The sequence below is a fragment of the Scyliorhinus canicula genome, chromosome 2, assembly GCF_902713615.1.
Source record: "Scyliorhinus canicula chromosome 2, sScyCan1.1, whole genome shotgun sequence".
NCBI lineage: Eukaryota > Metazoa > Chordata > Chondrichthyes > Carcharhiniformes > Scyliorhinidae > Scyliorhinus > Scyliorhinus canicula.
Window position 1 is genome coordinate 74,596,033 of NC_052147.1, and position 27,990 is coordinate 74,624,022.

The following is a 27,990-nucleotide window of genomic DNA, read 5'->3' on the forward strand; positions in this document are numbered from 1 at the left end:
GGAAGGAGGAGCAATCAAGCGGGCTGCTTTGTTCTGGATGGTGTCATGCTTCTCGAGTGTTGTTGGAGCTGCACTAAAACAGGCAAGTGGAGAGTATTCCATTACATTCCTGATTTATGCCTTGTACATGGCGGACATGCTTTGAAGGGTCAGGAGGTGTGTTACTCACCGTAGGATTCCTAGCCTTTGACCTGCCTTTGTAGCCACAGTATTAATGTGGCTAGTCCAGTTCAGTTTCTGATCAATGGTAACCCCCAGGATGTTGACCGTGGGGAATCAGTTATGGTAATGTCATTGAATGTCAAGGCGGGATGGTTAGATCCTCTCTTGCAGGAGATGGCCATCGCCTGGCACCTGTGTGGCGCAAATGTAACTTGCCACTTGTCAGCACCAGTCTGGATATTGTCCCGGTCTTGCTGCATTTGGATATGGACTGCCTCATTATCTGAGGAGTCATGAATGGTGCTGAGCACTGTGCAGTCAACCCCACCTCTGACCTTATGATGGAAGGCAGGTCATTGCTGAAGTAGTTGAAGATAGTTGGGCCTAGGACACTACCCTAAGGAACTCCTGCAATGATGTCCTGGAGCTGAGATGATTGATCTCCAACCACCACAACCATCTTCCTTTGGTATGAGTCCAACCATCAGAGAGTTTCCCCTATGATTCCCATTGACTCCAATTTAGCTCGGGCTCTTTGATGCCATACTTGGTAAAATGCTGCCTTGATGTCAAGGGCAGTCACTCTCAGCTCACCTCTGGCATTCAGCTCTTTTGTCCATGTTTGAACCAAGGCTGCAATAAGATCAGGAGCTGAGTGACCTTGGCGGAACCCATATTGAATGTCTGTAAGCAGGTTATTGCCGTGTAAGTGTCGTTTCATAGCACTGTTGATGACTCCTTCCATCACTTTGCTGATGATGGAGAGTAGACTAATAGGGCGGTAATTGGCTGGGTTGGATTTGTCCTGTTTCTTGTGTACAGAACACACCTTTGCAATTTCCCACATTGCCGGGTAGATGCCAGTGTTGTAGCTGTACTGGAACAGCTTGGATAGGCAAGTTCTGGAGCACAAGGTGTCAGGACTATTGCCGGAATATTATCAGGGCCCATAGCTTTTGCAGTATCTAATATCCAGCCTTCAGCCGTTTCTTGATATCATGTGGAGTGAATTGTGTTAGCTGAGGACTGACATCGGTGATGTTGGAACCTCTGAAAGAGCCCAACATGGATCATCCACTCGGTACTTCTGGCTGAAGAGTGTTGCGAACGCCTCAGCATTGTCTTTTGCACATATGTGCTGGGCTCCTCCATCATATCCCATTGAGGATTGGGATATTTGTGGAGCCTCCGCCAGTGAGTTGTTTAATAATTAACCACCATTCATGGCTGGATGTGGCAGGACTGCAAAGTTTAGATCGGATGCTTTGGTTGTGGAATCACTTAGCTCTGCCTATTACTTGCTGTTTATGCTTTTTGGCACACAAGTTTTCCTGTGTTGTAGCTTTACCAGGTTGACACCTCATTTTTCTGGATGCCTGGCGTTGCTCCTGACATGCTCTTCTGCACTTTTCATTGAGCTCCAAATTAAAAGACTACGCTGCAGCTGACCTGTAATACCACATTAAAAATACGCCAAAAGCTCATGAGCTGCTAGCATTCTGGTGCAGCACCTCCTAGGAGTATCCAGTGCTGACTAAAACCTGTCATTTGTTGCTATTGTCCTACATGACGTCCTACATATGCGAGGTTGGACTTTCTGTTTTCATAAAGATAAACACAGCACAAAGGAACTTGCAAAAATCTGCAACTAATATGCACATTTCCCTCTCCTCCTTTGAACCTGATTCAAGTGAGATCGTGTGGACGAAGCCTTTTGCATTAAAGGTAAGTGAATGTGGCATGAGTCACGAAGGTCGGTCGGCCTGGGTTGTGAAGGCCGGCTGGCGTCGGTCCCGAGGATCAACCAGTTGGCAAAAGTGGGTCCCGGAAAAAAAGTCACGTAGAGCAATTTTACATTGTTCCATGTGTATCAAGGCAGAGTCTCTCGATGGGTCAAGGTGGTTAGGTGTCACATGACACATCACTAACTCTGCATGTTGTCCTGCAGGATAAGCAGGCCCACAACGTGACAGAGAGGTCAAGGAGCAGCAGTAGATTGCCGGACTCAACCCTGCAGAGGAAGAGGCAATGGAGTTTTCAGGAAAGCAAGGAGGCCGAGCAATTGCAGACAGCAACTTTGGAATGGCTAGGCTTAAGTGTGAGAATACATCAAACCTGGTACACATGAAGCACTTGAGAAAATATGATGTGTTCATCGACTGTGCTGATCATTAACTTAGTTCCTTTTGCTCTCCACTACAGGTTCTCACACTGCCCGACCCAAGCCATAGGCACGGCAAGAACCTGAACAGTCCAGCTCAGGGACAATGAAACCACTGAGCCAGAGGATGCACCGTCACCTGCTTCTTTCACAACCTCCACCAGCGCAGTTACACCCATATTGCATTTAGAATTGGGAGTGCAATCTGGTGAGAATCTTGCACATACGTTCCAGCAGCTGAGGGAAGATCTAATAGCTGAGAACCCTGACATGCATGGACTATTGGGTCTAGGCCCCCACTGAGCCCCATGCTGATCACGGCCCTCTGGTCATGACCACAATAAGTCTGCTGGCCATGCAGCAAAAGCTAGAGGAAAATATGGTGGAGGTGCTAGACATCATGTCCAACTTTGTGCACGTGATTGAGGAGTTCATTCAAGCCAAGTCTCAGACATTTCAGCACATGGATTCCTCCAAGGAGAGGTTGGCAACCACCATGGAGAGCCAAGTTAAGCACTCCATCCATATTCACTTTCAACTGCATGGTGTCACTCAAGTCATGGTTCCATGCAGCAGTGTCTGATTGAGAAGAAAGAAGCACCAGCTGAAGCTCCTTTAAACGTGTTTCTTCCCATCAGGGAGGTGCTGTCTCGCACCAAAAGGGAGGAGCGCATGTCTTCCATCTCAGGGGCTTCCTCTCAAGATACTGCCAGCATAGCTGGGCTCTCTTCATTCCCTCTGCCATTAACCCTAGTACCTCCAGTAGGCCAGGCCAAGGAGGAATCCCCTGTCGCAGTGCAGAATATTTTCAATAGGCGAGAGCCCTGAAGGCCGCGGACTTCCAGAGGCTTCCCAATCATCAAAGGTATGGGGCATCGCGCTGAGCAGACTGCTTCCAACTCAGCTGCTGATGTAAGGGTTGTACAAGGTAAGGGATGTATGAGAAAACTTCAGAATTTATGAGAGCTCGAAGGTGACCATGGGTGTGTTAAAAAAAGTTCAACCTGTCACATGCAAATATTATACATGCAAGGGATGCCAGGGACAGCTTCATATTGACCCGATTCGCTCAGGAGTGAGGAAATACATGAACAGGTAAAATATTGCTCATAGACTCATGGGCCGAATGGCCTCCTTCTGCACTGTAAATTCTATGATTCTATGATTATATTGGTTTCACTTTATTTACGTGTGCTCCATCATCATTTCTTGAGGCCAGCTTTGTTAGAGTGCTAGATTTACTGGCATGCTTTGTGATTGGCACACATTGATGCTTACAGGTCATGTTACAGTTGTGTATGACTTTGGTTCGGCCACATTTGGAATACTGCATGCAGTTCTCGTCGTCACACTATCAGTAGGATGTGGATGCTTTAGAGAGGGTGCAGAGGAGGTTCACCAGGATGTTGCCTGGTATGGAGGGTGCTAGCTATGAAGAAAGGTTGAGTAGATTAGGATTGTTTTCGTTGGAAAGACGGAGGTTGAGGGGGGACCTGATTGAGGTCTACAAAATTATGAGAGGTATGGACAGGGTGGATAGCAACAAGCTTTTTCCAAGAGCGGGGGTGTCAATTACAAGGGGTCACGATTTCAAGGTGAGAGGGGGAAAGTTTAAGGGAGATGTGTGTGGGATGTTTTTTACGCACAGGGTGGTGGGTGCCTGGAATGCTTTGCCAGCGGAGGTGGTAGAGGCGGGCACGATAGCATCATTTAAGATGCATCTAGACAGATATATGAACGGGCGGGGAACAGACGGAAGTAGATCCTTGGAAAATAGGCGACAGGTTTAGATAAAGGATTTGGATCGGCGCAGGCTGGGAGGGCCGAAGGGCCTGTTCCTGTGCTGTAATTTTCTTTGTTCTTTTGTTCTACAGGGAAGTTAGGGACATAACCTTTATTGTGGAGAAAATGTTATTGTGTGTTTGTGTTTAGTCTTTATTCAATATTCACGTTAGCTCCAGTTTTACACTCGCCACTCTGTGGGATGTGGCTGCACCCACAGGCTAAGCTGGTCCTCCCTTATATGCATCGTCAAGGGGATTGCGTGAGATCACTTTCAATGGAAATAATGGAACTTTTCGAGATGTATGATCTGAATTTTTGGTCATGGAAGGCTGGCAGACTTTTCTCCAAATGCTAGGGACCAGTACTCATTAGTCAGTGCAAGTGGCAACTGTCCACTCCCCTTGCTCTTCTACTGGCAGAGGGCACAGGTCTAAAAGTAGCAGTGGGAGGGAGACTGGCAGGGGTTGGTAGACATTCTGAACAGGCAATGCTGCCTGCCAATAGGGCCATATCCATTTAGTTCCCTCACCTTTTGGCGGATCAGATACATAGGGTGGCACGGTAGCAGTAGTTAGCACTGTTGCTTCACTGCGCCAGGGTCCAAGGTTCGATTTCAGGTTTGGATCACTGTCTGTGCGGAGTATGCATGTTCTCCCCGTGTCTGCATGGGTTTTCTCCGGTTTCCTCACACAAGTCTCGAAAGACATGCTTGTTAGGTGAATTGGGAATTCTGAATTCTCCCTCAGTGTACCTGAACACGGGCGACTAGGGGATTTTCACAGTAACTTCATTGCAGTGTTAATGTAAGCCTACTTGTGACAATGAAGATTATTATTATGAGGCTGTCCCTTTCATCCCTTGCAAGTCTTTCCATGGTCCTGGCATCCAGTTCATCTTTATCTGAGAAGGAGTACTGCTGTTCCTGCTGGTCCTGTTGCAATGGTCTCTGCCTTGCTTGGCTAAGTTGTGCAGTGCATAGCAAATCACGACTATCAGTGATACCCTATGTGCAGAGCTCCATGTTAAGGCAACAAAAGCACATTTTCAGGACACCAATGCTTTTCTCAAGATAGCTCTGCTGGAGTCGTGAGCTGCAGTTTACTGCTCTTCCGCTGTGCAGTGGGGATGCCTCACAGGTGTCATCAACCTAGTCCAACGGGGATAGCCCTCATCACTCAGGTTCTAACCGTGAACCTGAGCTGTGGACCTTCCCCATGACAGACAGAATCCTCATGCTGACTCCAGGACAAGACACTGAACAGTACAGAAGCCACACTTTAGATCCTTCATTTCACATTTCCTGACTGACCCCACCTCAGCCACACCCAAGATACCCAGCTCTTGTTGTACACTTCCAAACCTGACCCGACCCCATCACCCAATTCACTCTTGCCCTTCTTAACCTTTCATCCAAACTGACGGTCTTCTGCTCCACTCCTCTGTGCTGCAGATTTCCACAAAAACAATCATTCGCCTCAATTAAATTGGACATACTCAAATGGTATATGTCATCGTTAAACACTTGTGAAACTGGTGTCATGAGGTTTTTCTGCAGTGCTATTAATTTTGAAGGTGGAACTTAATTGCAAAATGTTTTAAGATAACGAGTATTCCTCTACATCTGGCTGGTTTAGCACAGTGGGCTAAATAGCTGGCTTGCAAAGCAAACTAAGGCCAGCAGCATGGGTTCAATTCCCATACCAGCCTCCCCGAACAGGCGCCAGAATGTGGCGACTAGGGGCTTTTCACAGTAACTTCATTTGAAGCCTACTTGTGATAATAAGCGATTTTCATTTCATCTCAAACCGTAATTAGGAAACTGAGATTTTGGCTCCTGCCTAATCAAGTCATCCCACCCATGACTTTGCCTGCTCTAATGGGCCCAATTAAATATTACCCAGTATATCTAGCTTATTTGATTTATATCTCATCCACTACATAGTTAAGGTTTATAATTTGAACATACCAATACAGAAATATTAACTTAGCAATTCTATCTGAAGGAATGAAAATTAGTTTCAAAATTCAAAACTTGCAATATTATATAATCACTTATTTTTCATTGATTCAACATTTACACATAACTTTTAAAAGTTCCTAGGCAACATACCCTTGGATTCCTGTAACTTTGTGAGGCCCCTCTAGATTACTGTGATATGTGCCCTGGGTGCTCACAAAATAGAACCTTTTCCTGAAAGCCTGCACACAAGCCTGGTGATTGATCAGTCAGCAACCTTAATACAAAACAAGTTGGCTTTCTGCCACGATTTAGCTGCTGAGCAGGTTTCCCCATAAAGTTCCTCCTCACCTAACTCTGTTCAGCACCTAAGTACACACCCACAGGTAAACAGGAAGATGAAAGCAGGAATGCAAGAAACAAAGGTACTAATTCCAGTGCTGAGTGACGACGCATGAGCAAATTTACAGAGTTAATAGACAACACTTTCATTAAACTATTATAAAACTTAACTGCATACACAGATTTGGTTGACCCTAAAATAACTTAAATAACATAAAAATGTCTTTAATTAAAGTCTTTAGAAGGGAAATGACATGTAACTAATACTAACAAAGGAATTTAAATGAAACCATGTGCTATGTCAAAGAACCATTTATTGTTGAACACTGTAACAACAAATTATTCACATTTGTGTCAACATTTTTATGAAAATGCCTATTAATAAAATGTTTATCACTACCTTGACTGGATGTATTACTAATAGAAGGAACTGTAATTTGTGTACTTACCACAGCAGAAGGCAGCGAAGCAAAGCTTAATATCTTCTTATATTGCTCAAAAGTTAAAAACTGGAAACCAAACCATAAGAATATAATTATCAGCTTGAAGAATTTGATAAAGATCACCAGGTTTATTTACCTCTTTAACAAAAGAATCACTTGTTACCTGACACATATTCAGTCAGGAACTGAAATCAGAAATAAGCATAGCAAGTAAAATGCACCAAATGTAAAACCTCTAAGACGAAATGCCAAGTACTTCACACAATGTCACATTTTCCAAACAATAAAATTTCAACATATATTTCAGCGATAACATGCATCTGTTTCTTTGGTTATTGAAGAAAAATATTAAGAATCAATCATATGGACCAGAACCGGACAAAAATAAACAAGAGCTGACTGCACGTTTTAATCTAAAAAGGAAGCAATTGCAGAAGTGTCAATATTTAATGGCCACTTTTCAGTAAACTGAATGCATTTCAGCCACTTTTTTCAGTTGACATTTAAAAAAAAGATATTTCAATTTAAAATCCATTCATTTGCATTCTTGACCAACTGGTGATCTTCAGACTGACAGGCACAAAGGCACCTTGCAAAGTGAACATAAAAACCTAAGCCCTGCATTTTCCATTCTTTGTCATTGAATGAGCAGAAAATCCAGAGTGAGAAAAAGGCATTTGTCGCTTCAAACCTTTTTATTATATCCGGGTTCTTTCCTCCCATTCTTGCCACTCTGCTTGTTGCACATCAGCAGTGCTTTTTCATATATCTATATTCTTCAATTCCTCTTCTCAACAAATATTGACTCAGCTGCGTTTTAAAGGTGTCAATTGACCCCAAGTCATTAATAACTGGACCTGTGTGAAGTCGTAAAAGGATTCGCAGGCTGATTAATAGCCTGACAGAGGCTGTGATGTGACTCTCTCACAGAGTTCATCCAAATTTTATGAGCAAATCGCCATTTTTTTTTCATTGGACCGTTGCAGCAAACAAAAGCCATTGGCATATAGAACAGAATGGGATTCGATAAGGTTGCCACGTTGTTCAGTATCTATACCACTGATAGATCTATCCAATCCATCCTGGTATCAGAACATTCCTATACGCAGGTGATCTTTTTGTAATGGCTCAAAGCAAATTTCTCAGAGGATTGAAAAAACCAAGAGTGTCTACCAACATCACAAGGTCAGTTAATACGTTTCATAGTGTTAGCCAGTGAGCTAGAAGTAGGGCTGGATGTGCCATAAACAGTTCACTTTTCAACAAATATCAGGCTAATCCAGTTAAGGCACTCTACCTTAAGAATAGAAAAGCCAAGCAGCACAGTGGCGCGTTGGTTAGAGCTGCTGCCTCACAGTGTTGAGGTCCCAGGTTCGATCCCGGCTCTGGGTCACTGTCTGTGTGGAGTTTGCATATTCCCTTTGTGTCTGTGTGGATTTTGCACCCACAACCCAAAGATGTGCAGGGGAGGTGGATTGGCCATGTTAAATTGCCCCTTAATTGGAAAAAATGAATTGGGTACTCTAAATTTTTTTTAAATTTATTTTTAAAATGGATAGAGAAGACAAACAGGCATTAGATTGAGTGGTATGGGAAAAGACTTCATCGTTGTTTCAACCCGGTCTACCTTGGATATTGGATTGCTCTTTGTTATAAGGCACAAAGGAAAATCAAAACTAAACTTGAAGCTAGGAATAACATCACATAAATTCTGACTATACTCCAACAGGGACAAGGATGCAAATGTCATCAAGCCTAAAGCTCTGAAACTCTTTTTCTGCTACTGAATATGTTTGTCTGGTCTAAGACATGCAAAGAAATTGAACTCAGTTTTTAATTCTGCAGCTGTCACAGAACCAAGATGGATAATCTTTACCTACTGTCAGATATTGCAGTTTGAGACACATGAAGAGCAGCCAAAGACAGAGCAATGAGAAGCAAATAATTGAATGATCCTTATCATTCTTTGTTCCAGCACCATCTTGCTCAGAATAGACTAAAGTTAAAATGCAATCTATCAACCATCTTAACTAGTGAAAAACAGCAGCGAATTAATGCCCAGAACATATATGTAGATTAAGCCAAATTGAATGAGCATCTATTGGCTGGAGTCTCTGCATTGGTGCCAATCTTCTAATCTCTTTTCCACCCTTGTGTAGGGGGAGGCAGTGGTACTGTCACTGGAAAAGTAATCCAGAGACCCAGGGTAATGCCCTGGGGACCCAGGTTTGAATCCCACCATGGCAGATAGTGGAAATTAAACTCAATAAAAAACACCTGGAATTAAAAGTCTAATAATGACGATGAAACCATTGTCGATTGCTGAAAAAAAACCAACAGGTTCACTAATGTTCTGTAGGGAAGTTAAACCAGCCTTCCTTTCCTGGTCTGGCCTATATGTGACTCCAGAGCCAAATAAATGTGTTTGACTCTTACATGTTCTCTGAAATGGCTCTTAGAAGCCATTCAATTGTATTCAATCACTACAAAAGGAATGAAGCCAGAGCACCCGATGTTGACCTAGGCACTGGAAAAGACAATGGTAAACCCAGCACTGTAGACCTTGAAAAGTCCTCCTTATTAACATTTGGGTGCTTCTGCCAAAATTGGGAGAGCTGTCTCACAGACTAGTCAAGCAGCAACCTGACTCACGGAATCATAGCTTACAGAAAACGTCCCAGGCACCACCATCACCATCCCTGGGTATGTCATGTCCCACCGGCAGGACAGACGCAGCAGAGGTGGCAGCACAGTGATTATACAGGGGGGAGGATTGTTTCCCTGGGAGTCTTCCACATCGATTCTGGACCCCATGAAGTCACGTGGCATGAGGCGGCAAGGAAACCCCCTACTGATAACCACATACCATCCCATCTTAGCTGAAAAATCAATACTGCTCCATGTTGAACGCCACTTGGAGGAAGCACGGAGAGTGGCAAGGGCGCAAAATGTACTCGAGGTTAGAGACTACAATGCCCATCAACGGGAGTGGCTCGGTAGTACCACCACAGATCGAGTTGGCCAGGTCCTAAAGGTTGCAGTTGCTAGACTGGGACTGCAGCAGGAAGTGAAGGAACCAACAAGAGGGAAAAACAAAGCCGGAGCTCATGGAGAGGAGGAAGGCTGATGTCTTGGCCTTCACCTCTCTGATTGCATGGCGGTGAATTTTGCTGGAGTGGCGGTCGGCATCCCCAACGGGGGGGTAGCGGCTTGGTTGGGTGACCTGTACGACTTCCTGCGATTAGAGAAGATAAAGTATGAGTTAAGGGGCTCTTCGGCGGGGGGGGGGTTGAGGAAAGGTGGTGGATCTTTGTGACCGTGTTTGAGGGGCTGTTTGTCGCCGGGGAGGGGAGGGGTGAAAAAGGGGAAAATTCTGTCCAGACTGTATAGTTGATTGTTGGGAAGTATGTTTCCCAGAGTGTTTATTTGCTGTAACCTGTTTTGCTACATGTTTGTAATAAAATACATTTTTTTAAAAGAGGGAAAAACATATTAGACTTCTTCCTCACCAAACCTCGGATGATAGAGAAGGAATTGTCATGAATAACTTCAAATGTAATTTGCATAAATTTAATTCAAAAATATTAAAATTATATGAATGTGTGAGTTCAAAGTCTCATGGCGTCCATTGCATCATGTGAACCGTAATTATTTGTAAGCCTGGGATACATGGTTGAAATATCCACATTGCAGCAATTACCACAGGCACCACCAGCAAAATATTCTGCTACACACAATTTTCTATTTTTTCCACATTATTTTAAATCTTTTATCTCACATCATTTGTAAATGCCCATGGGAATATAGTGAAACGGCTACTTTTGTTTCTTCCTCCACTATGCAGTGAATTGCTTGACAGTATGTACGATAAATATCTTATTTTATTTTTTCAAACAGAAGTACAGCAACACATGGCTGGAGCCAAATTTTGTTTCTGCAGGAGCCCACTGCTGTTCATGGACACAGTGATGATGGAAATGAAAGTTGTGAGGGGTGTATGATGGGGAACTGATCCAATATCACTCATTTCAGACTCCAATCACAACTGTAATTTCAGCCCAAAATTATTCCAGCTAACACAGAAAGTAAAATGCCACTATGCGTAAGTTACCAATAAAAAAACATGACTGTCGGAGAGGCAGCTGGAATTAGGCAATTAGTTATCACCACTGGGCTGCCCAACTCTTTTATCCAGGCTTAATCCTTTCGTCAAGCACCAGTAAAACATTCAGTTGTTGATACCAGGGTTCGGACATGTTTGCAAGTTTATTTTATCACTGTAAATTTAATTACTCAATTCTAGCAATTGAAACTTAAATTTGCCATTGGCAGAGTTCCATTGTCTTGCAGCAGGGAATGTTAAACATATGAGTAGCCATTTACCAGTTACAGGATGTATAGCATTTTTCACCTGAGCCTGCGACTAGCTCATCAGGTAAAATATGCTGATCAGCATGACTTTGCTCATCCACAATGGTCTATAATGCTTGGCGTACTTTTATTTCTTTCCCTTTACTGCTGTGACACGGAGTGAAAAGCATACTGATGGAAGGTATATCCCATGTAAACAACTCATTTGTTGGTTTGTGCTCCATTTAAAGCCAGATCCTTAGTTCATTGTCTGCTGATGCTTCAATCTGAGCAGATTTTTGTCAGTGGTGCTTTGCCATTGCCTTCCACTCTCTGATGCAGGGTGAGGAGGCAGTTCCGAAGTCTATCTCATCTGACCTCGCCATTCACCGGAGGAAGGAGCAGTGCTCCGAAAGCTCGTGTTTGAATCAAACCTGTTGGACTTTAACTTGGTGTTGTAAGACTTCTTACTGTATCTCATCTGAAGCAGGAATCAAACCCATGCAGTTGCCATCATTCTAAACAAAACTCTTGCCAACTAAGCTGGCCAGCTCCCCATATGTTAACAACAAAGGAAGCTAAAGTTTCTTCTAACACAGAGAAGGTGGGTTCCAACATAAACAAAACTACAAGGTGAAAGGCACAGCAACCTGATCTGCTCTTTCTCTGAAAAAGAAATAACTCTTAAAAATAAATATGTTTCAACAGTATTATATGATTACAAAATGAATAGTACAACTTGTTAGACTTTGTGAGCTGAATATGCAATGACTGCACAAGCCAAATTATTGTATAGTTTATTACGAGCTGTATGCTACTATTAAATCGCTGAGAAATTTGGAATCATAGGACGAGATCTACCAGTCATGTCCCGCACTGCCAGTCGCCAGGTGGCACTACCAGAAGGCAGCGCTTTGCCTGTGCCGGGGATCGGGCCCAGGGTTGACCTGCCTGTCATAATATACACACAAGTATATGATGGTGCACAGACAGACATTGATTGACACACAGGATGACCAATGAACGCACAGAACACAGCAGCCAATCACCAGACAGGACACGGCCACTATAAAGCCAGAGGGCACTAGTTTTCCCGCTCTCTTGGGCTGCAGCCTCTGAGACAGTCAGAGCCTGTAAGCAACAACTAGAACATACACCATGTGGGAGTAAGATAGTCTGGTCAGGTTAGCCTCAGGTCTCCAGTCAACTCAGCATAGTGTCAACCCACAGTTAAAGTATGTTTAATAATTAAGAGTTCAATTAAATAGAGTTGCATTTATTTAAGTGTTGGAAGCCTGTCTCTCTCACTGCTATGGTAAACGCAGTCCTCGCAGACCCAGCATTCCCAACACATCACTGCCCTCATAGGTGGGCTGTGGGGTGGGGGGGGGGGGGGAGCAGCTGGTTCGATGACCCCCTTTTAGGCGGCTTGGGGGGGGCAAGGGGTCGCATTAGGGGGTCTCGAGATCAGGGCGCCATTCAACCTCTTCCTGCTCTGGCAAACAGAGCTCCTCAGTGCAGGAAATGAGACAAAGTGCGGCCTTGGTGGGGCGTTCCCTGTTGAGGCCCCAAAATAAAACAGAGTTCTGTTAGATAGCGGGTCTTCCTTAGCACTGCCAGTGCCGGGAAACACCCAACCAAACGTGCTCGAAGCGGGACTCTTTTTCATTTCTGTCAGATGGTGGCCATAGAATGAGTACAGCACAGGAGGCCATTTGGCCTATCATGTTCGTGCTGGCTCTCTTGAAGAGCAATTCAGCTAGATCCACTCTCCTGACTTTCCCCGTAACACTACAAGTCTTTCCCTTCAGATTACCATCAATTCCCTAAAGAAAGTCATGATTGAACTTGCCAATACCACACTCCCTGACAGTTGATTCCAGATCCTAACCGCTCTCCGTATAAAAATATTTTTCTTCAAGTCACCTCTGGTTTTTTTACAAATCAAACAGAACCATTAGAATATCAATAACAGAAGCTTTCCTGCACTTCACACCTCTTAATTTTGTCCAATTAAATGTACAGATATTAAACAAAACTGTTCAAATAAAGAATAATTTACTATAATCTCTTAAAGATATCAAACAATCAAAGCAAACACTCCACTTCAACCTTGCTGAGCTAATCCTAATTCTTGGAGCTCAGTAATCATTCATAATAAGGCCACCTGGAGAAACAAACGTCTGGCCATATGCTATTATATGGCTCACTGATTCGATAGATAGAGTAGCTGTGGGAGAGTGTTTTTCAGAATGGAGATCTGTAGCTAGTGGTGTTCCGCAGGGATCAGTGCTGGGACTTCTGTTGTTTGTAGTATATGTAAATGATCTAGAGGAAAACGTGGGTAGTCTGATTAGTAAATTTGCCGATGACACGAAGATTGGCGAGTTGCTGATAGTGCCGAGGATTGTCAGAGGATCCTACATGATATAGATATATTGGAGACGGGCACAGAAATGGCATTTGGGAGTTTAATCCGGACAAATGCGAGGTGGTGCATTTTGGAGGATCAAATCTAGGTATGAATTATACTGTAAATTGCAGAACCCTTAGGAACATTAACATACAGAGGGATCTGTGGGTGCAGGCAGGTCCACAGTTCCCTAAAAGTGGCAAGATAGGTGGACAAAGTGATTATTAGTAATAATAATAATAATCTTTTATTGTCACAAGTATGAAGTTAATGTGAAAAGATTAAGAAAGCATATAGCATGCTTTCCTTTATCAGCCGGGGCATTGAGTACAGGAGTAGGGAAATCGGGCAGCAGGGGCATCAAGGTAGCACAGTTGCTTCACAGCTCCAGGGTCCCAGATTCGATTCCCCGTTTGGGTCACTTTCTGTGCTTTCTGCACGTTCTCCCCGAGCCTGTGTGGGTTTCCTCCGGGTACTCCGGTTTCCTCCCACAGTCCAAGGATGTGCAGCATAGGTGGATTGGCTATGCTAAATTGCCCTTGGTGTCCAAAAAGGTTGGGTTAGGTGGGGTTACTGGGATAGGGTGGAGGTGTGGGCTTCGGTAGGAATGCTCTTTCCGAAGGCCGGTGCAGACTCAATGGGCTGAATGGTCTCTTTCTGCACTGTAAATTTAATGATCTGTGTTTCTATATTGCCGTAATATAAAACTTTGGTTAGGTCACATTCAGAGTATTGCATGCATTTCTTGCCACCACATTATCAGAAGGACGTGGAAGCTTTGGAGAGAGTGCAAAGAAGGTTCACCAGGATGTTGTCTGGTGTTGGCTATGAGGACATGTTAAATAAACTAGGATTGTTTTCACTGGAAAGACGGAGGCTGAGGGGAGACCTGATAGAGGCCTACAAAATTATGAGAGGCATGGACAGGGTGGCATAGTCAGAGGCTTTTTCCAAGACTGGAAGTGTCAATTACAAGGGGGCACATGGTCAAGCTGAAAGGGGGATAGTTTAAGGGAGATGTAGGGGCTATGCAGAGAGTGGTGGGTGCCTGGTACGCACTGTCAGGGGATGAGGTGGAAGCAGGCACATTAGCAACACTTAAGAGGCTTCTGGATGGTGACATGAAAAGAGAGGAAATAGAGGGGTATGAACCGAGTAAGGGCAGAAGGTTTCTTTTTTAGTTAGAGCATCATGATTGGCACAGGCTTGGAGGGCCAAAAGGCCTGTTTCCTGTGCTGTACCTTTCTTTGTTCTTTGTATATTCAGGGTGAGTGAGCATAAGGATGCGGGGGGAGGACGGCATTGAAGGCACACGGGGGTACAAAGAGGTGGTATGGAGGCATGGGAGTGACATGGAGGTATGGAGGACATGGGGGAAGCATGAGGACTGGGTGGGGGAGAACTAGAGGGCCGAACAGCCTTCAATATAACTCTGATAAAGTCCTAAAGAACTGAAGTGGGTGTTCTCACCAGCCCACCTCAGCAATCGCCAGCCTCCGTGGCCACATCTGATCTGCTTACTGGGTCACTAGGCTTGACTTGATCCCACCCCTACCTTCCTGCAGGGCCACTTACATGGAGACTGGAGGAAGCAGGAGAACCTGGAAGGAGCATGGGGGACATGAAGGAGGCATGAAAGGCATTGAAGGAGCATGGGAGCATGAGAGAGCATGGAAGCATGAAAAGGAGATGGGTAAGACTATTTAAACATACCTCTCAAAAGGTTCCTGAACCCAGACTATGGGCGCGATTCCCCGGCCTCATTATTCTCTCGCTCAAGCGAAATGAGGCCGGTGGATAGCGGGAGATGTCAAAACGAGAACCGCGCCAGATACCAAACAATTTGCGATGCAACCAGCCTGCTCACGTAGGCGAAATCAGGATCTCGCCGTAGTGTGCCGAGAAACCAATTATCACCACTTAAGCCCCTTTTCCATATAATTGACGAGAGCCACCCCATATCCAACGGCCTCCTGTCATTTAGTGGCCTCCCCAGGAAGTGGTATGGAAGGAATACTGCACTGACAGAGATGCGGTATTCTGAAAGAAACATGAATCAGAGCCCCCCCATCCTCTCAATTTTACTCAAACAATTCCGTGGCACTATTCTAACATCACATCAACAAATGATCTAGTTATCACGTTGTTGTTTGTGGGAGTTTGCTATCTGCAAATTAAACATCTTGTTTTCTATATTACAACAGTAACAGTATTTCATAGAATCCTAAAATTCCTACAGTGCAGAAGCAGACCATTTGGCCCATCGAGTCTGCACCTTACCTTGGCCCAATCCCCTGCCCTATACCCGTAACCCTACCTAACCTTTGGTCATTTAAGGGGCAATTTAGCACGGCCAATCTGCCGACCTGCACATTTTTGGACTGTGGGAGGAAGTCAGAGCACCCGGAGGAAACCAACGCAGTCACCCGAGGTTGGAATCGAACCGAGGTAGCACTGTGCCACCATGCTGCCCCACTTTCAGTACTTTCAAAAGTACTACTTGGCTGTGAAGTGCTATGAGATGTCAGGGAATCATGAAGTGTGATATAAATGCATTTTTTTTTCTTTCTTTTTCGCCTCCACCACAGACATTTTTCCTGAGTCGGCATGACGATCAGTGATGGTACATCATGAAGGCCTATCACCGTGTAGAGGTGTCATTAATAAGTGAAAATCAACTTTAACATCAGTCCTCACTGGCAGAAAAATTTTCCCTGACCCTCCACTAACCTTGAAACCCTAAAATGTAGGACCTACGTGCAAATTGGGCAAATGGGAAAATCTGGTGGAGGCCATGATACCCTCATTATCAGACAAATTGCAAGCTCCTCCAAGTACAGCAAGTCCCCAAGTATATTTCTGACCTCATCCACCCCAGGTATTTTTGGATCAAGGCCAGAAAGTCTGAACAGTGATACTTTGAATACAGAAGGGATTTGAAAATCTGTAGGATTTTACTTCCTGGATTAAGCTCCTATCAAAGGATGCGATATCAAGGGTATGGAAGTTCTTAGAATTCCTCTCTCAAAATGTTGCAAGAGAAAGCTATATACTGTCCAAAATATCCTGAGGAAATCATTCTCCTATTGCTAGTTTTCAGCCTGGGCCCTCACATGGACCCCATTTCTGTTGATCGACAGGCTAAAGTCTGCTCTGAAGAGCCCAGCTAACAACCATTCGCAAAATATCAGCCATGGTCAAGCACTCAGTTGTGCCAATATCCTTCTCTGATGTTAGTTGGAAGGGTCTCTGCTTGATAACGATGGATTCAAGTGTATCCAAAAGTCAACTTATTTGTACCCTTTCATCACAAGGCCGCTGAACTTACGGCAGGAAACACAGCATCACACCGTCCAGCACGGCACAGTGGCAAGCACTGCTACCTCACAGCTCCAGGGTCCCAGGTTCAAGTCCAGACTTGGGTTCTTCTCTCACAGTCCAAAGATGTGCAGGTTTGGTGGATTGGCCATGCTAAATTGGCCTTATTGTCCAAAAAGGTTAGGTGGGGTTACGGAGATAGGTTGGAGGTGAAGGCTTAAGTAGGGTGCTCTTTCCAAGGGCCAGTGCAGATTCGATGGGCTGAATGGCCTCCTTCACACTGTAAATTCTATGATTCTATGTAACAGATTATAGGTAGAATACATTGCAATTACCTTGACAGCTCTTTTAGGGGTCTCAGCGAGGATGGGAGGCAAGATTCCCTTGTAAAAGCCAAGAATCCTAAGGAAAGAAAACAGATATTTTACTTTTAAATTTCAAAAAAATGAAATGTACCTAAATATTTCAGCAAGTTACTATGTAGTTTGCTAATCTGAGTTCGTGAAAATAATAGGAACTGTTAATTTTTCCTTAAAATTCAACTTATAATGGTGAAAATCTCCGCGATCATTTTGCTGAAAATTCACACGATAGTCCTCAATTCTGGGCCCTGCAAGGCGACGTACTTAGCCCCTACTATATTCCCTATTCACACACATGACTGTGTGGCAAAATTTGGTTTGAAATCCATCTACAAGTTTGCTGACGACATGACCATAGTGGGTCGGATCACGAACAACGACGAGACTAAGGAAATTCGGCATGTCCACACTGACTCTTACCAACTTTTACAGGCGCATCATAGAAAGCATCCCATCTGGCTGCATCACAGCCCGGTATGGCAACTGTTCAGCCCAAGACCACAAGGAACGTCAGAGAGTTGTGAACACTGCCCAGTCCATCACACAAACCCATCTCCCATCCATTGACTCTAGCTACAGCTCCTGCTGCCTTAGGAAAGCGGGCAGCATAATCAAAGGCCCCTCCCATTCGTCTTATTCACTCTTTCAACTTCTTCCATCGGGCAGGAGATACAAAAGTCTGAGAACACGCACAAACAGATTCAAAAACAGCTTCTTCCCCGCTGTTATCAGATTCCTAAACGACCCTCTTATGGACTGACCTGATTAATACTAAAATCGCCCGATGCCGGTGTCTAGGTATTTATATTGTGTACCTTGTGTTGCCCCATTATGTATTTTCTTTTCTTTTCATGTACTAAATGATCTGTTTGAGCTGCACAGAGAAAAATATTTTTCACTTTATCTCGGTACACGTGACAATAAACAAATCCAACATTCAAGACAATTACTGCGACTAATTAAGGTAGTAAATGGTTGATACTTGCTTTCCTATCCTCCCAGCAAAGCATATTGTGCGATATAACTTGGTCGGTTACCGAGACAAAACAAACTCCATTCTCTGAATGATGATTCCTTCTGGACACTGTCCATGTAACTTTTAGCTGGCAAAACCAATTAGAAGTAAAAGAGGAGATGTGAAAAGGAACTTAAAGAGCAGTTTGTAATTAGGAAAAGAATCCAGAAGTTATTTTTGCTCTCCAGGATAATTGTAGCTAATCGTAGTCAGCACTTTTGACAGAGGAAAGGTAGAACTTGGTATGGTTCAGGCAGATCCAGTGATGGATGGCTAAGACAATTATGCACCAGACATGTTCAAGACTGTGTTCCATAGACTTGGGAGAGCAAAGATGGGGGACATACCAAAGGAAATGACTGTGATAGGAAACAGTAATCATTTCACTGGAACAAGATAATTAACCACAGAAGTGAAAGAGTGGTTGAGTAAACTGACAGCTGCTGCGGACAAAGGTCAACAGAAGAACTTGGACGGTGCTGTTGTAAGTGGCTTGTGGGACAATTCTTTCTCGGGTCATATTAGCTGGTGGTCAGGAATGGTCTTCCTGCAGACAGAGAGCCGACAGGAAATGGTGAGGTAATGGAATGGTCATGAATATGGATAGGAAAGTAAATATGGAAGAAGATTTTAACGAAGGACAAGAGAACAGTGAATTATAAGAGATAGGGCAAGGGGAGCTGAGGTGCTCCAAAAGTACCAACATTGAAACTTCCCTGAGGGAGGAAAGTAATATAGATATCTTTAGGAGATTAGGGCACGATTTAACTAAATGGGAACAAAGTCCCATAGCGAGTGCGTTTAGCCGCGTTTTTCTGGTGCTCGTAGCGGCGAGAAACATAACACTATCTAATATCAGTCAGGTTAGATACGGATTTCAGTTGGTAATGCGCAGCCGAGGCCGCACTTCGCCCCGTTTTCTGCACTGAGGAGCTCTCTCTCCAGAATTCCTCAGTGTAGCGAGAGAGTGGGACGCCATTTTTAAATGTCATCCCGTTGGGGGTCGTGTCGGAGCCGCCGACACGACCCCCAACTCGGCCCCAAGTCCTAACTCACTATGAGGGGGTTCCCAGGACCCCTGCACTCCCACCCCCAAATGCCAGCCTGGCACCTTGGCAGCGCCAACCTTCCACCCTGGCAGTGCCATCTGGACACCTTGGCAGTTCCAGGATGGCACCCAGGTGGCACTAACAGGGTGCCAGACTGACACGGCCAGGGTGCCAGGTTGGCAGTGCCAGGGTGCCAGGCTGGCACCAGCAGCACTAGGGTACCACCCTACCCAAAGGGCATGCAGCTGGGAGCCTCCTGGGAAACCTGTACGAGTGCTATTCTGTCTGTTCCTGATTTGTCAAGACCAGTAGAGAACGGTGCTCACCCAAGGCCTCTGAACAAAGGGAATAGATCCCAACCCATCGGGTGCCTCGGGAAATTTCATATTAGAGTGAGACTAGCTGTCTCATTCTAATGTGCAGATTTTCCAAAAAAGTGTTCCCATCCATAATGGGCAGGATACACATCACAATGCTTCACAAGGTCACATTAGATCTGCGAGACGTTGCGAGTCGGGTAGATCCAGGGGGCTGGGTCACCTGGCTTACGTCTACCATTTTGCGCCACACACCCTGCTTTTTGGGTGCAGTGTGGTCGTTTGATCAGGCCCAATGATTGTGAAGCTTACAAAATAATAATAATCTTTATTGTCACAAGTAGGCTTATATTAACACTGCAATGAAGTTACAGTGAAAAGCCCCTAGTCGCCACATTCTGGCGCCTGTTCGGATACACTGAGGGAGAATTCAGAATGACCAAATTACCTAACAACACGTCTTTCGGGACTTGTGGGAGGAAACAGGAGCACCCAACCCATGCAGACACGGGGAGAACGTGCAAACTTCGCACAGGCAGTAACCCAATCCGGGAATCGAATCTAGGACCCTGGTGCTGTGAAGCAACAGTTCTACCCACTGTGCTACCATGATGTGGGTCAGTGTGGGAACAGGGGAATAATTCTCAATGAGTATTTTAAAGGAGTGGAAACTGAAGTGGAAAAGAGTGAAGTGCTCAAAGGAGAAGAGGTATTGGAAGAGTAGAAGGAAAACAAGTTTATGATGGATAGCAGAAAAATAGCGCTAATTCTGTTGCCTGGGAGTTGAATCCAGATGAGGTGGGAATTGGCAGGGACTGAACAGAGTTAGTTTACAGTGAAATGCCCCAGCTGAGGAGCAGAAACTGAAGCGTTGGAAGCAAGACTGATATTGCTATAGAGGCAGTCCGACTGAAAATAAAGGGAGTGATTCTCCAGCTGCGTTGGCCCCGGCACAAATCCCTTTTTGTCAGCAGAATAACGGAAGAACACCTATACGGGGTTTGCGTCTGACGGCGACCAGAGTGTGATGTTCCTGTCCTGCTGCAGTTTACTTAATCTGGTTCACGCCCTCGCTGGGTGTGTATGAGATTTACATATTTAAATCATGATTTAAATATGCTGGGAAGGTTTGAAGTCGGTTTTCCCGGCTCCTGGTAATCTCCCCCTCCCCCGCCGGCGCTGTGTGAAGCTAGCAAGATGCGACTCGTACTGATTTTCTTACCCAAAATAACACTCAGGGCACGATTCTCCGGCCTCGTTAGCTCTCACTCAAGCGAAACGAGGCCAGCAAATAGCGGGAGGCCGAAAATGAAGACTGTGTCAGGTGTCAAACAGTTTGCGATACTGGGAGCTCGCCGCAGAGTGGCGAGAAACCAATTATCAACACTTATGCCCCATTTCCATACAATTACGGGAGCCATCCCAAATCTAACAGCCTCCCGTCATTCAGCAGCCTCCCTAGCAAGTGGTCATGCTGGTGCCAATTAGTACTCCTTTTGAAAAATGTGAACCTGGCGGAAGGGCTTCTGTGGGGAGCCGAAGAGGCGAGTAGCCATCTTTGCTCACAGTCAAAGAGCCCAGGGGTGCTGGGCTTGCCACCCCAGTGCTCGGTGGGGTTGGGGGACCCTTCGCTCGGGGGTGGAAGACCCTCCGCAGGGGTGGACTGGCATGGGAAGGTGGGGAGGTGCGCTGGAGGGGCAGCCACTCACGGCAGCACCCTGCGAACCTCTGGATAGTGTGTATCTGTTCCGGAGATCCTCATGCTCTGGAGTTCCTCAGTAATATCCACCTGCATCTGGGACATGATGTCAAGGCCCTCAGCCAGGGTAGTCACAGACTGAACCATGCGTTGGATGCAACAACTCAAGACGCGGACCTCGTGCTCCAGATTTTCCACCAGGGCGCCACTCTAGCAGTGCTGGCCTCGGGGACATGCATTGCCGGCACCACCTTATGCAGCAGAAGCCTTTGGGATTCCTCCAATCGGCCTTGCAGTCGCTGCAATGTCACTGACACCTCCTCCTGAATCTCACAGCCCTGTCATATCATCCATATAGCTCAGGGCGAACCTTATCCAGAGGCTCAGCATCTGGTTGGGACCCAGCTATGTCCTGGTTCTTGCAGCCCACTCACTGCTATCTTCTTGGGATGCTCCTGCCTCCTTATGATGTGCATCAGCAGCTGTGTGGTGCTCACCAGATTGCACCCCGAAACCTGTCCACTAATGTGACCCACCAAGGTGTGTGTCTCTGCGCTGGTGGAAGGTGCGGGTGACAGCGGTGACACCTTGCTGGCGGTCTCCTCGGAGCGCTCTTTCCAGGTATTCTCTTGGGTGGAGGGGGGAAGATACGATTCCGTATGACCCGGCCTCATCATATAAAGATTCTATAAGAAAATGGACATGCGGTCAATGGGAAGGAAGGACCATTTTATCAGACATGAACAACTCACTTGAGACAGTTCACCTGGATGAAGGGTGACCTCTCCGGTGCAGGCCAGTCCCGCTGTCTGTTCCTGCTCTCTCCTCTGGCAGTCCCGCGGTGTCCAGGGCCTCTTCCTCATAGGGGGTGAGGACTTGGATCTCTGGGATTCCTCCGCCTACCTGGGCCCTTTCCTGCTTTTTATGGTCCACCTTCTCCTGCGGGGGACAAGGAGGGGGCATTGTGAGCCTCACCCTTCATGGATGAGGGTGTCTATAGCAGGTGGCATGTGTGGGCACCACAGCTGGATATGAAGGGGTTGTGGGTGCCAGGGGGTTCCTCGGAATATGCTTGGAGATCAAATGTGGGGAGGTTGTGAGGTGTCAGTCAGAGGTTTGGAGGGGGGTGGGGTGGTTTGGGAATTTGAGGGGTGGCAGGCAGAACCAATTCCAGGAGAGAGGTGGTAACCTACCTTTGCAGTTTGTTGGAGGCTGTTTGTCTTCTTCCCAGATTAGATGCCGGTCCACCTGGTCATGTTGCTCACAGTGACAGCTGCTCTCACTGCCTTGCAGGCAGCATTGCTCACCATGGTGCTGTTCCTCCGACCCCTCAGTGGAACAGGGTGCCACGCCTCTCATCCACAGCGTCGAGAAGCTAGGTAAGATTGCATTTCCAAAGCGAGGAACTGTTCTGTGGCTGCCATGCTTATGTGTTGACTGGGAATGAGTGGTGAGGGTGCATTTAAAAGCAGTTCCACCTTGTTAGCAGTGAGCAGGTGTGGTGCGAGTCGAAGAAATCAGACAGCGTGTGAGCATATTTTTGGGACCAGATGCCGCTGAATATAGGCTGTGATCTCGTCAATGCGCTCAGCCGTTGCGAAACTCCCCGTTAAATGAGCCCGAAACTGGACTTTAACTTTGGCCCGCTGAATCACATCCCTTATCTTTTTATCCACCCTTGAAGTCTCATTTTTGTTCAGTTTGTTCTTTCCTTTAAGGTGAATACATATTTTGCTGCACTCTGTTGAACACTGTTTTTAATGTTTCCTATTGTTTTTCTGCACTTTTTTTCCCATATAGTTGCCCATTTTATTCTCCTGTTATGTCCAATCAATGCAGAGAAGTAATTAACAAAGCCAATAGAATGTTAAACTACATAATCAATCCAACAGAATACAAGTTGGTTGAAGTTATGATTAAACTGTATGTATGGTGCTCTTCCTAGAAGACCGCTAAGCATATGCAGATCATTTCTGCACTCTCGTACAACCAGAAAAGAATTACACCTGCATTATGGATATTTGTAGGCATACCGGTTGCATTTTTCCATAATTTCATATGTCTATCTGTCTATAAATAATCTAAATAGCTATGAATTTGTCGAGTAAAATGGTATACGGTCCGTACAAGAAAACACTGCACCTACTATATATTTTTCTAGGAGTAAGCCTGTTTTCAGTTTGATACAATCAATTGTGTGATGGGTTTATCAAGGAGTAGTGGCATATTTTCTTCTTTGTGTTATGAAAATCTGCATCTTACTTGTTTGTGCAGCTTACTATTATTTGTTCCTCAGGTTAAGGGGTAGTATAGCCAAGTGCAAGTGATACTGAAGGCCTGGTATCTGTACATATAACTGACTCTGATGTTTCTGCATCACTATCACATATCTCTTTGGTCTTTAATCAGGAAAGATTGTCACACTCCCTGCAGAGGCTGATCAACTTGAAATTCCAACTTCCAGTTGATAGTTAAAAGGATGGTACTAGATTTTACATTTTAACACTTTCACTGTAACAAGCAGACTAAAAGCGGGCATGCATACGCAGTGCTGCCGCATTTTTTTATATGGGAAAAAGGCCGCTCGCAGCCGGCATAGTTAAAAACCGACTGCTGCGGCTGTTGCGCGCAAAATTGAGCAATCGGGAGCGCCACGACGGACGGTTCCGCAGCCCTCGCGACACACGCCCACGACCCACCCGCGGGTCGCACCCCCGACTTTGAAGATCACTGCTTTACACTGTCCCTTAAGTGGTCATTTGATTTTCTTTGACGCAGTCCAAAGTGGTTCTTAACCCCCAAGGGTTTAGTTTAGTTCCGTTCCTTTCCAAGTCTGGTAATTTTTAATTGCTAGGACTCTGTCACTGTGAGGAGTTTTCCTAGAGGTTGTAGCTCGCGCACAAGTTTATCAAATCTTCTAGACTCATTTCAAATCGTTATGAAGTTGGACTTTTCAATCCAACGGCAAGCTCCCACTCACATTCCTGCAGAACCACAGTGACTTCCAACCTGTAGCTACTCTCTCTCCCACATCCTCACAAACTGCCTGTGCCTGTGAAATTCAAAGGATCCTCAGAAATAACTCCCCATTTCAAAGCCCACCATCATGGTAATGCGAGTCTCATGGGCCTTGTATCCAGGTAGTAATTCTGGGTTAACAAATCTTTGAGATCCCATCTCTCTTTTTATCATGGCAAAAGCTTAAAGCACAATTATTTTGAACATGACATTTTCCTGGAGCTTTGGAGACTACCAGTATAAGCATGGTACACACAGATGCTGTTGCTATTGTCACCTTATTGCCAGTAAAACAATCTGGACCTCCCGGTAATCTTTAAATAGCAAGTCACCCAGACTCATTGTTAAGGCAGGCTCCAGAACAGGTCACATGGTACACTTTATTTAAAAACACATTCATAAATCATAAGAACATTAGGGCAAGGATTCTCCGTTGCCGAGTCTAAATGCTCCTGGCAGTGGAGAATTGGGACTGGTCTCCACTGGGGCTAGGAGCACCCCCAACGTGCTATTCCACGCAACTTGGAAATTATTTGGGGGACATTGGATTTCCCGTGACATTCCATGGCATGCCGGATACTGCACTGCAACTTAGTTGTGTAGGACCTAATCTCTTGGACAGGTCCCACACCTCTGAGATGGACCATTAGCTGCTGCAGATGAAGTTGCCCCCCCCACCCCAAATCTCAGGCAGGGTACTACCCCATCCTAATAGATGGCAAGTTCCCCCTATTCAGAACTCCCCCTCAGCCCACCCCCCAGGTCTCCCATTCAGCCCCCACTCATGCCCCCAGAGCCCCACTTTATCTATTTCTCTACAGCTATTTTTTTAATGAGTCCACCTCTTTTTTCATAGAAAGTGAAGGGGCAGCCCCCAGAGCTGTTCTTTCCTCAAAAACAAAGTGTCAGTCTTTTAAAAAGTGGTTAGCGGAACAGCCGCTACCCTGACTTAATGGATCTTTGTAGAGTTATAAAAATAAACAATCTGATAAATCGCTTTGAAGTTCCAGTGAGCTGTCAATCACAATGCTTTTAGTAGGCAATGGAGAGTGAATTTCAATGTAAACAATCCAGTTCAAAGTACTCAGCCTCCTAGATATATGCATTCCTTTCAATACTTCAAAAGGCAATGAAATAGACTGTGTGAAAACCATTTCAAAGGTTTCCACCACATTAAAGACAGACCTTTTATCTTCATCTCACAGATCTTTGAACTTGGCATATTGACAGACTTTTTAAAGGGTTAAGGGATACAATGAGAACATTTTCACTTTATTATTAGGGGTGTGTGTTTATGAGATAATCACTGACTGCCTAAATGGTATAGCGGTTCTGATGAGCACATTTGCACTTTACTATGGGAAGACTCTAATAGTCACAAACTGACTAACTGTTTAATGGGTTTAATAGCTTCATATGGAGGAGAAGCCAAAGGAGCCCCACCCGAAGGAATACCTCACCTGACTCCCACATCCCAGGAAAGAACCCACACGGCATCCTGGGGGCATTTTGTGGGAGGCTACTCACCACCTTCCCCCCCCCCCCCCCACAGACTGTAAGCCGTCAGGTCCACACTCTTCAATACTTGCACCAATTCATGTCAGCAGCAATCTCGGCTGGGAGCGGTGGGGCATCCCACCTGGCATGTGAATGGTGTGTGCTGCCGCCAATGACATGCAAAATATCTCTAATGAGCTAATTGGGTGATCCCGCCTGGTCGGGGTGGGAAGCTCCACTGGGCCATTAGGAAATCCACTGTGGCCGGTGGGGCAATCACGGAGACTCGTGACAGGTTTGACGTTAAGGGTGAATCCCAATTTGCCCCGCCGCAGGATTCCCTGTCCTATAAATATTTGAGGTCCCAGTGCTGATCCCTGCGGCACTTTACCAGTTACCGTTTGTCAAAAATTACCCTATTTCCAAACCCTTTTTCTCCTGTTAGGTATCCGATCATCTATTAATGATAATATATCACTCCCAACACGATGAGCTTTCATCTTCTGCAGTACCCTTTATGTGAACACCTTATTAGATGCTGTAGGAGGATATATGTAATTGGGATACAGACTTAGGGATGGGGGAGATATAGAGTAAAAGGTGGGCAGCATGGTTGCACAGTTGCTTCATAGTTCCAGGGTCCCAGGTTCGATTCCCGGCTTGGGTCACTGTCTGTGCGGAGTCTGCACGCTCTCCCCATGTCTGCGTGGGTTTCCTCTGGGTGCTCCGGTTTCCTCCCACAGTCCGAAGATGTCCAGGACAGGTGGATTGGCCGTGATAAATTGCCCTTAGTGTCCAAAAAAGGTTAGGTGGGGTCACTGGGTTGCGGGATAAGGTGAAGACGTGGGCCTAAGTCGGGTGCTCTTTCCAGGGGCTGGTGCAGACTCGATGGGCCGAATAGCCTCCTACTGCACTGTAAATTCTATGATTCTATGAAGGTTAACATCAGAAGCGCATGCAGCTAATGTAATGATGGTGTAATATCAAACTATTGAGTAACAAAGATACAGAGGGAGCAGATGTTCCAACCTCATGCAGAGCTCCTATGTATATAGTAGCTGTAAATAAAGAGTAATGGTTTTAACAAACTACAGTCTCAAGCAGCTTACTTTGGGCGAATAGACAAACTCCAAAGACCACTAACTGGATCCCAAACACGTGATGGGACATGGTGGAAGCGGACAAGGAATAAAAGACACAGGGTAAACTCCAAGAAGCAGCTACAGACCTGACCAGTTAAGTGGTCTTTAAAAAAAGGACAAAAGGGACAGATTGAAAACTCACCAAAAAATCACTGTGTCATAGATGCAGCAGATGCAAGCTGAAATTCAGGGCTGAAGTCCGGACAACAATGAAATGAAAATGAAATGAAAATCGCTTATTGTCACGAGTAGGCTTCAATGAAGTTACTGTGAAAAGCCCCTAGTCGCCACATTCCGGCGCCTGTCCGGGGAGGCTGGTACGGGAATCGAACCGTGCTGCTGACCGCTTGGTCTGCTTTAAAAGCCAGCGATTTAGCTCAGTGAGCTAAACCAGCCCCAATAAACATCGGTCAGAATCATCAAGCAACACCAGTTGCAATAATATGAATTGCAAGTCGGCCCAATTGATAGACCGATTTAGCTCAGTGGACTAGACAGCTGGTTTGTAATGCGGAACAAGGCCAACAGTGTGGGTTCAATTCCCGTACCGGCTTACCCGAACAGGCGCCGGAATGTGGCGACTAGGGACTTTTCATAGTAACTTCAAACTTGTGACAATAAAAGATTATTATTATTGAGCATGGAATCCACACTGTCACTCCAAGAACTACTCTGGAGCACTGAGTCAAAATTCTGAAACTCCCTTCCCAACAGCATCGTGGGTGTACCTACAACACGTGGAATGCAGAAAGCAGCACCACCACCGTCTCAAGCACAATTATGGATGGGAAATAAGTACTGGTCTAGCTAGTGGCAGACACATCCCGAGAAAAAATTTATAAAATGTTGGAGCTGTTGCCAATGACACAATGGCGAAGCAGGGAATTAATGAGATATCAACTTCTTACGAAGAAGTCCTGCAAGCATTTGAAGCACATTTCACAAAAGTGTAATTATAGA

At 45.4% G+C, this 27,990-nt stretch overlaps 1 protein-coding gene across 2 annotated transcripts in view; it reads right to left on the reverse strand.

Moving 5' to 3' along the window:
* The window catches only part of slc25a21 (solute carrier family 25 member 21), a 781,061-nt gene that overhangs the window by 83,971 nt on the left and 669,100 nt on the right, over positions 1 to 27,990 (reverse strand). For both annotated transcript variants that reach the window (XM_038780811.1, XM_038780819.1), the window contains 2 exons: positions 17,267 to 17,333; positions 6,857 to 6,916 (listed from right to left, as the gene is read on the reverse strand). In XM_038780811.1, the coding sequence (XP_038636739.1) occupies positions 6,857 to 6,916; positions 17,267 to 17,333 (127 nt within the window). The remainder of the gene's footprint in view (positions 1 to 6,856; positions 6,917 to 17,266; positions 17,334 to 27,990) is intronic.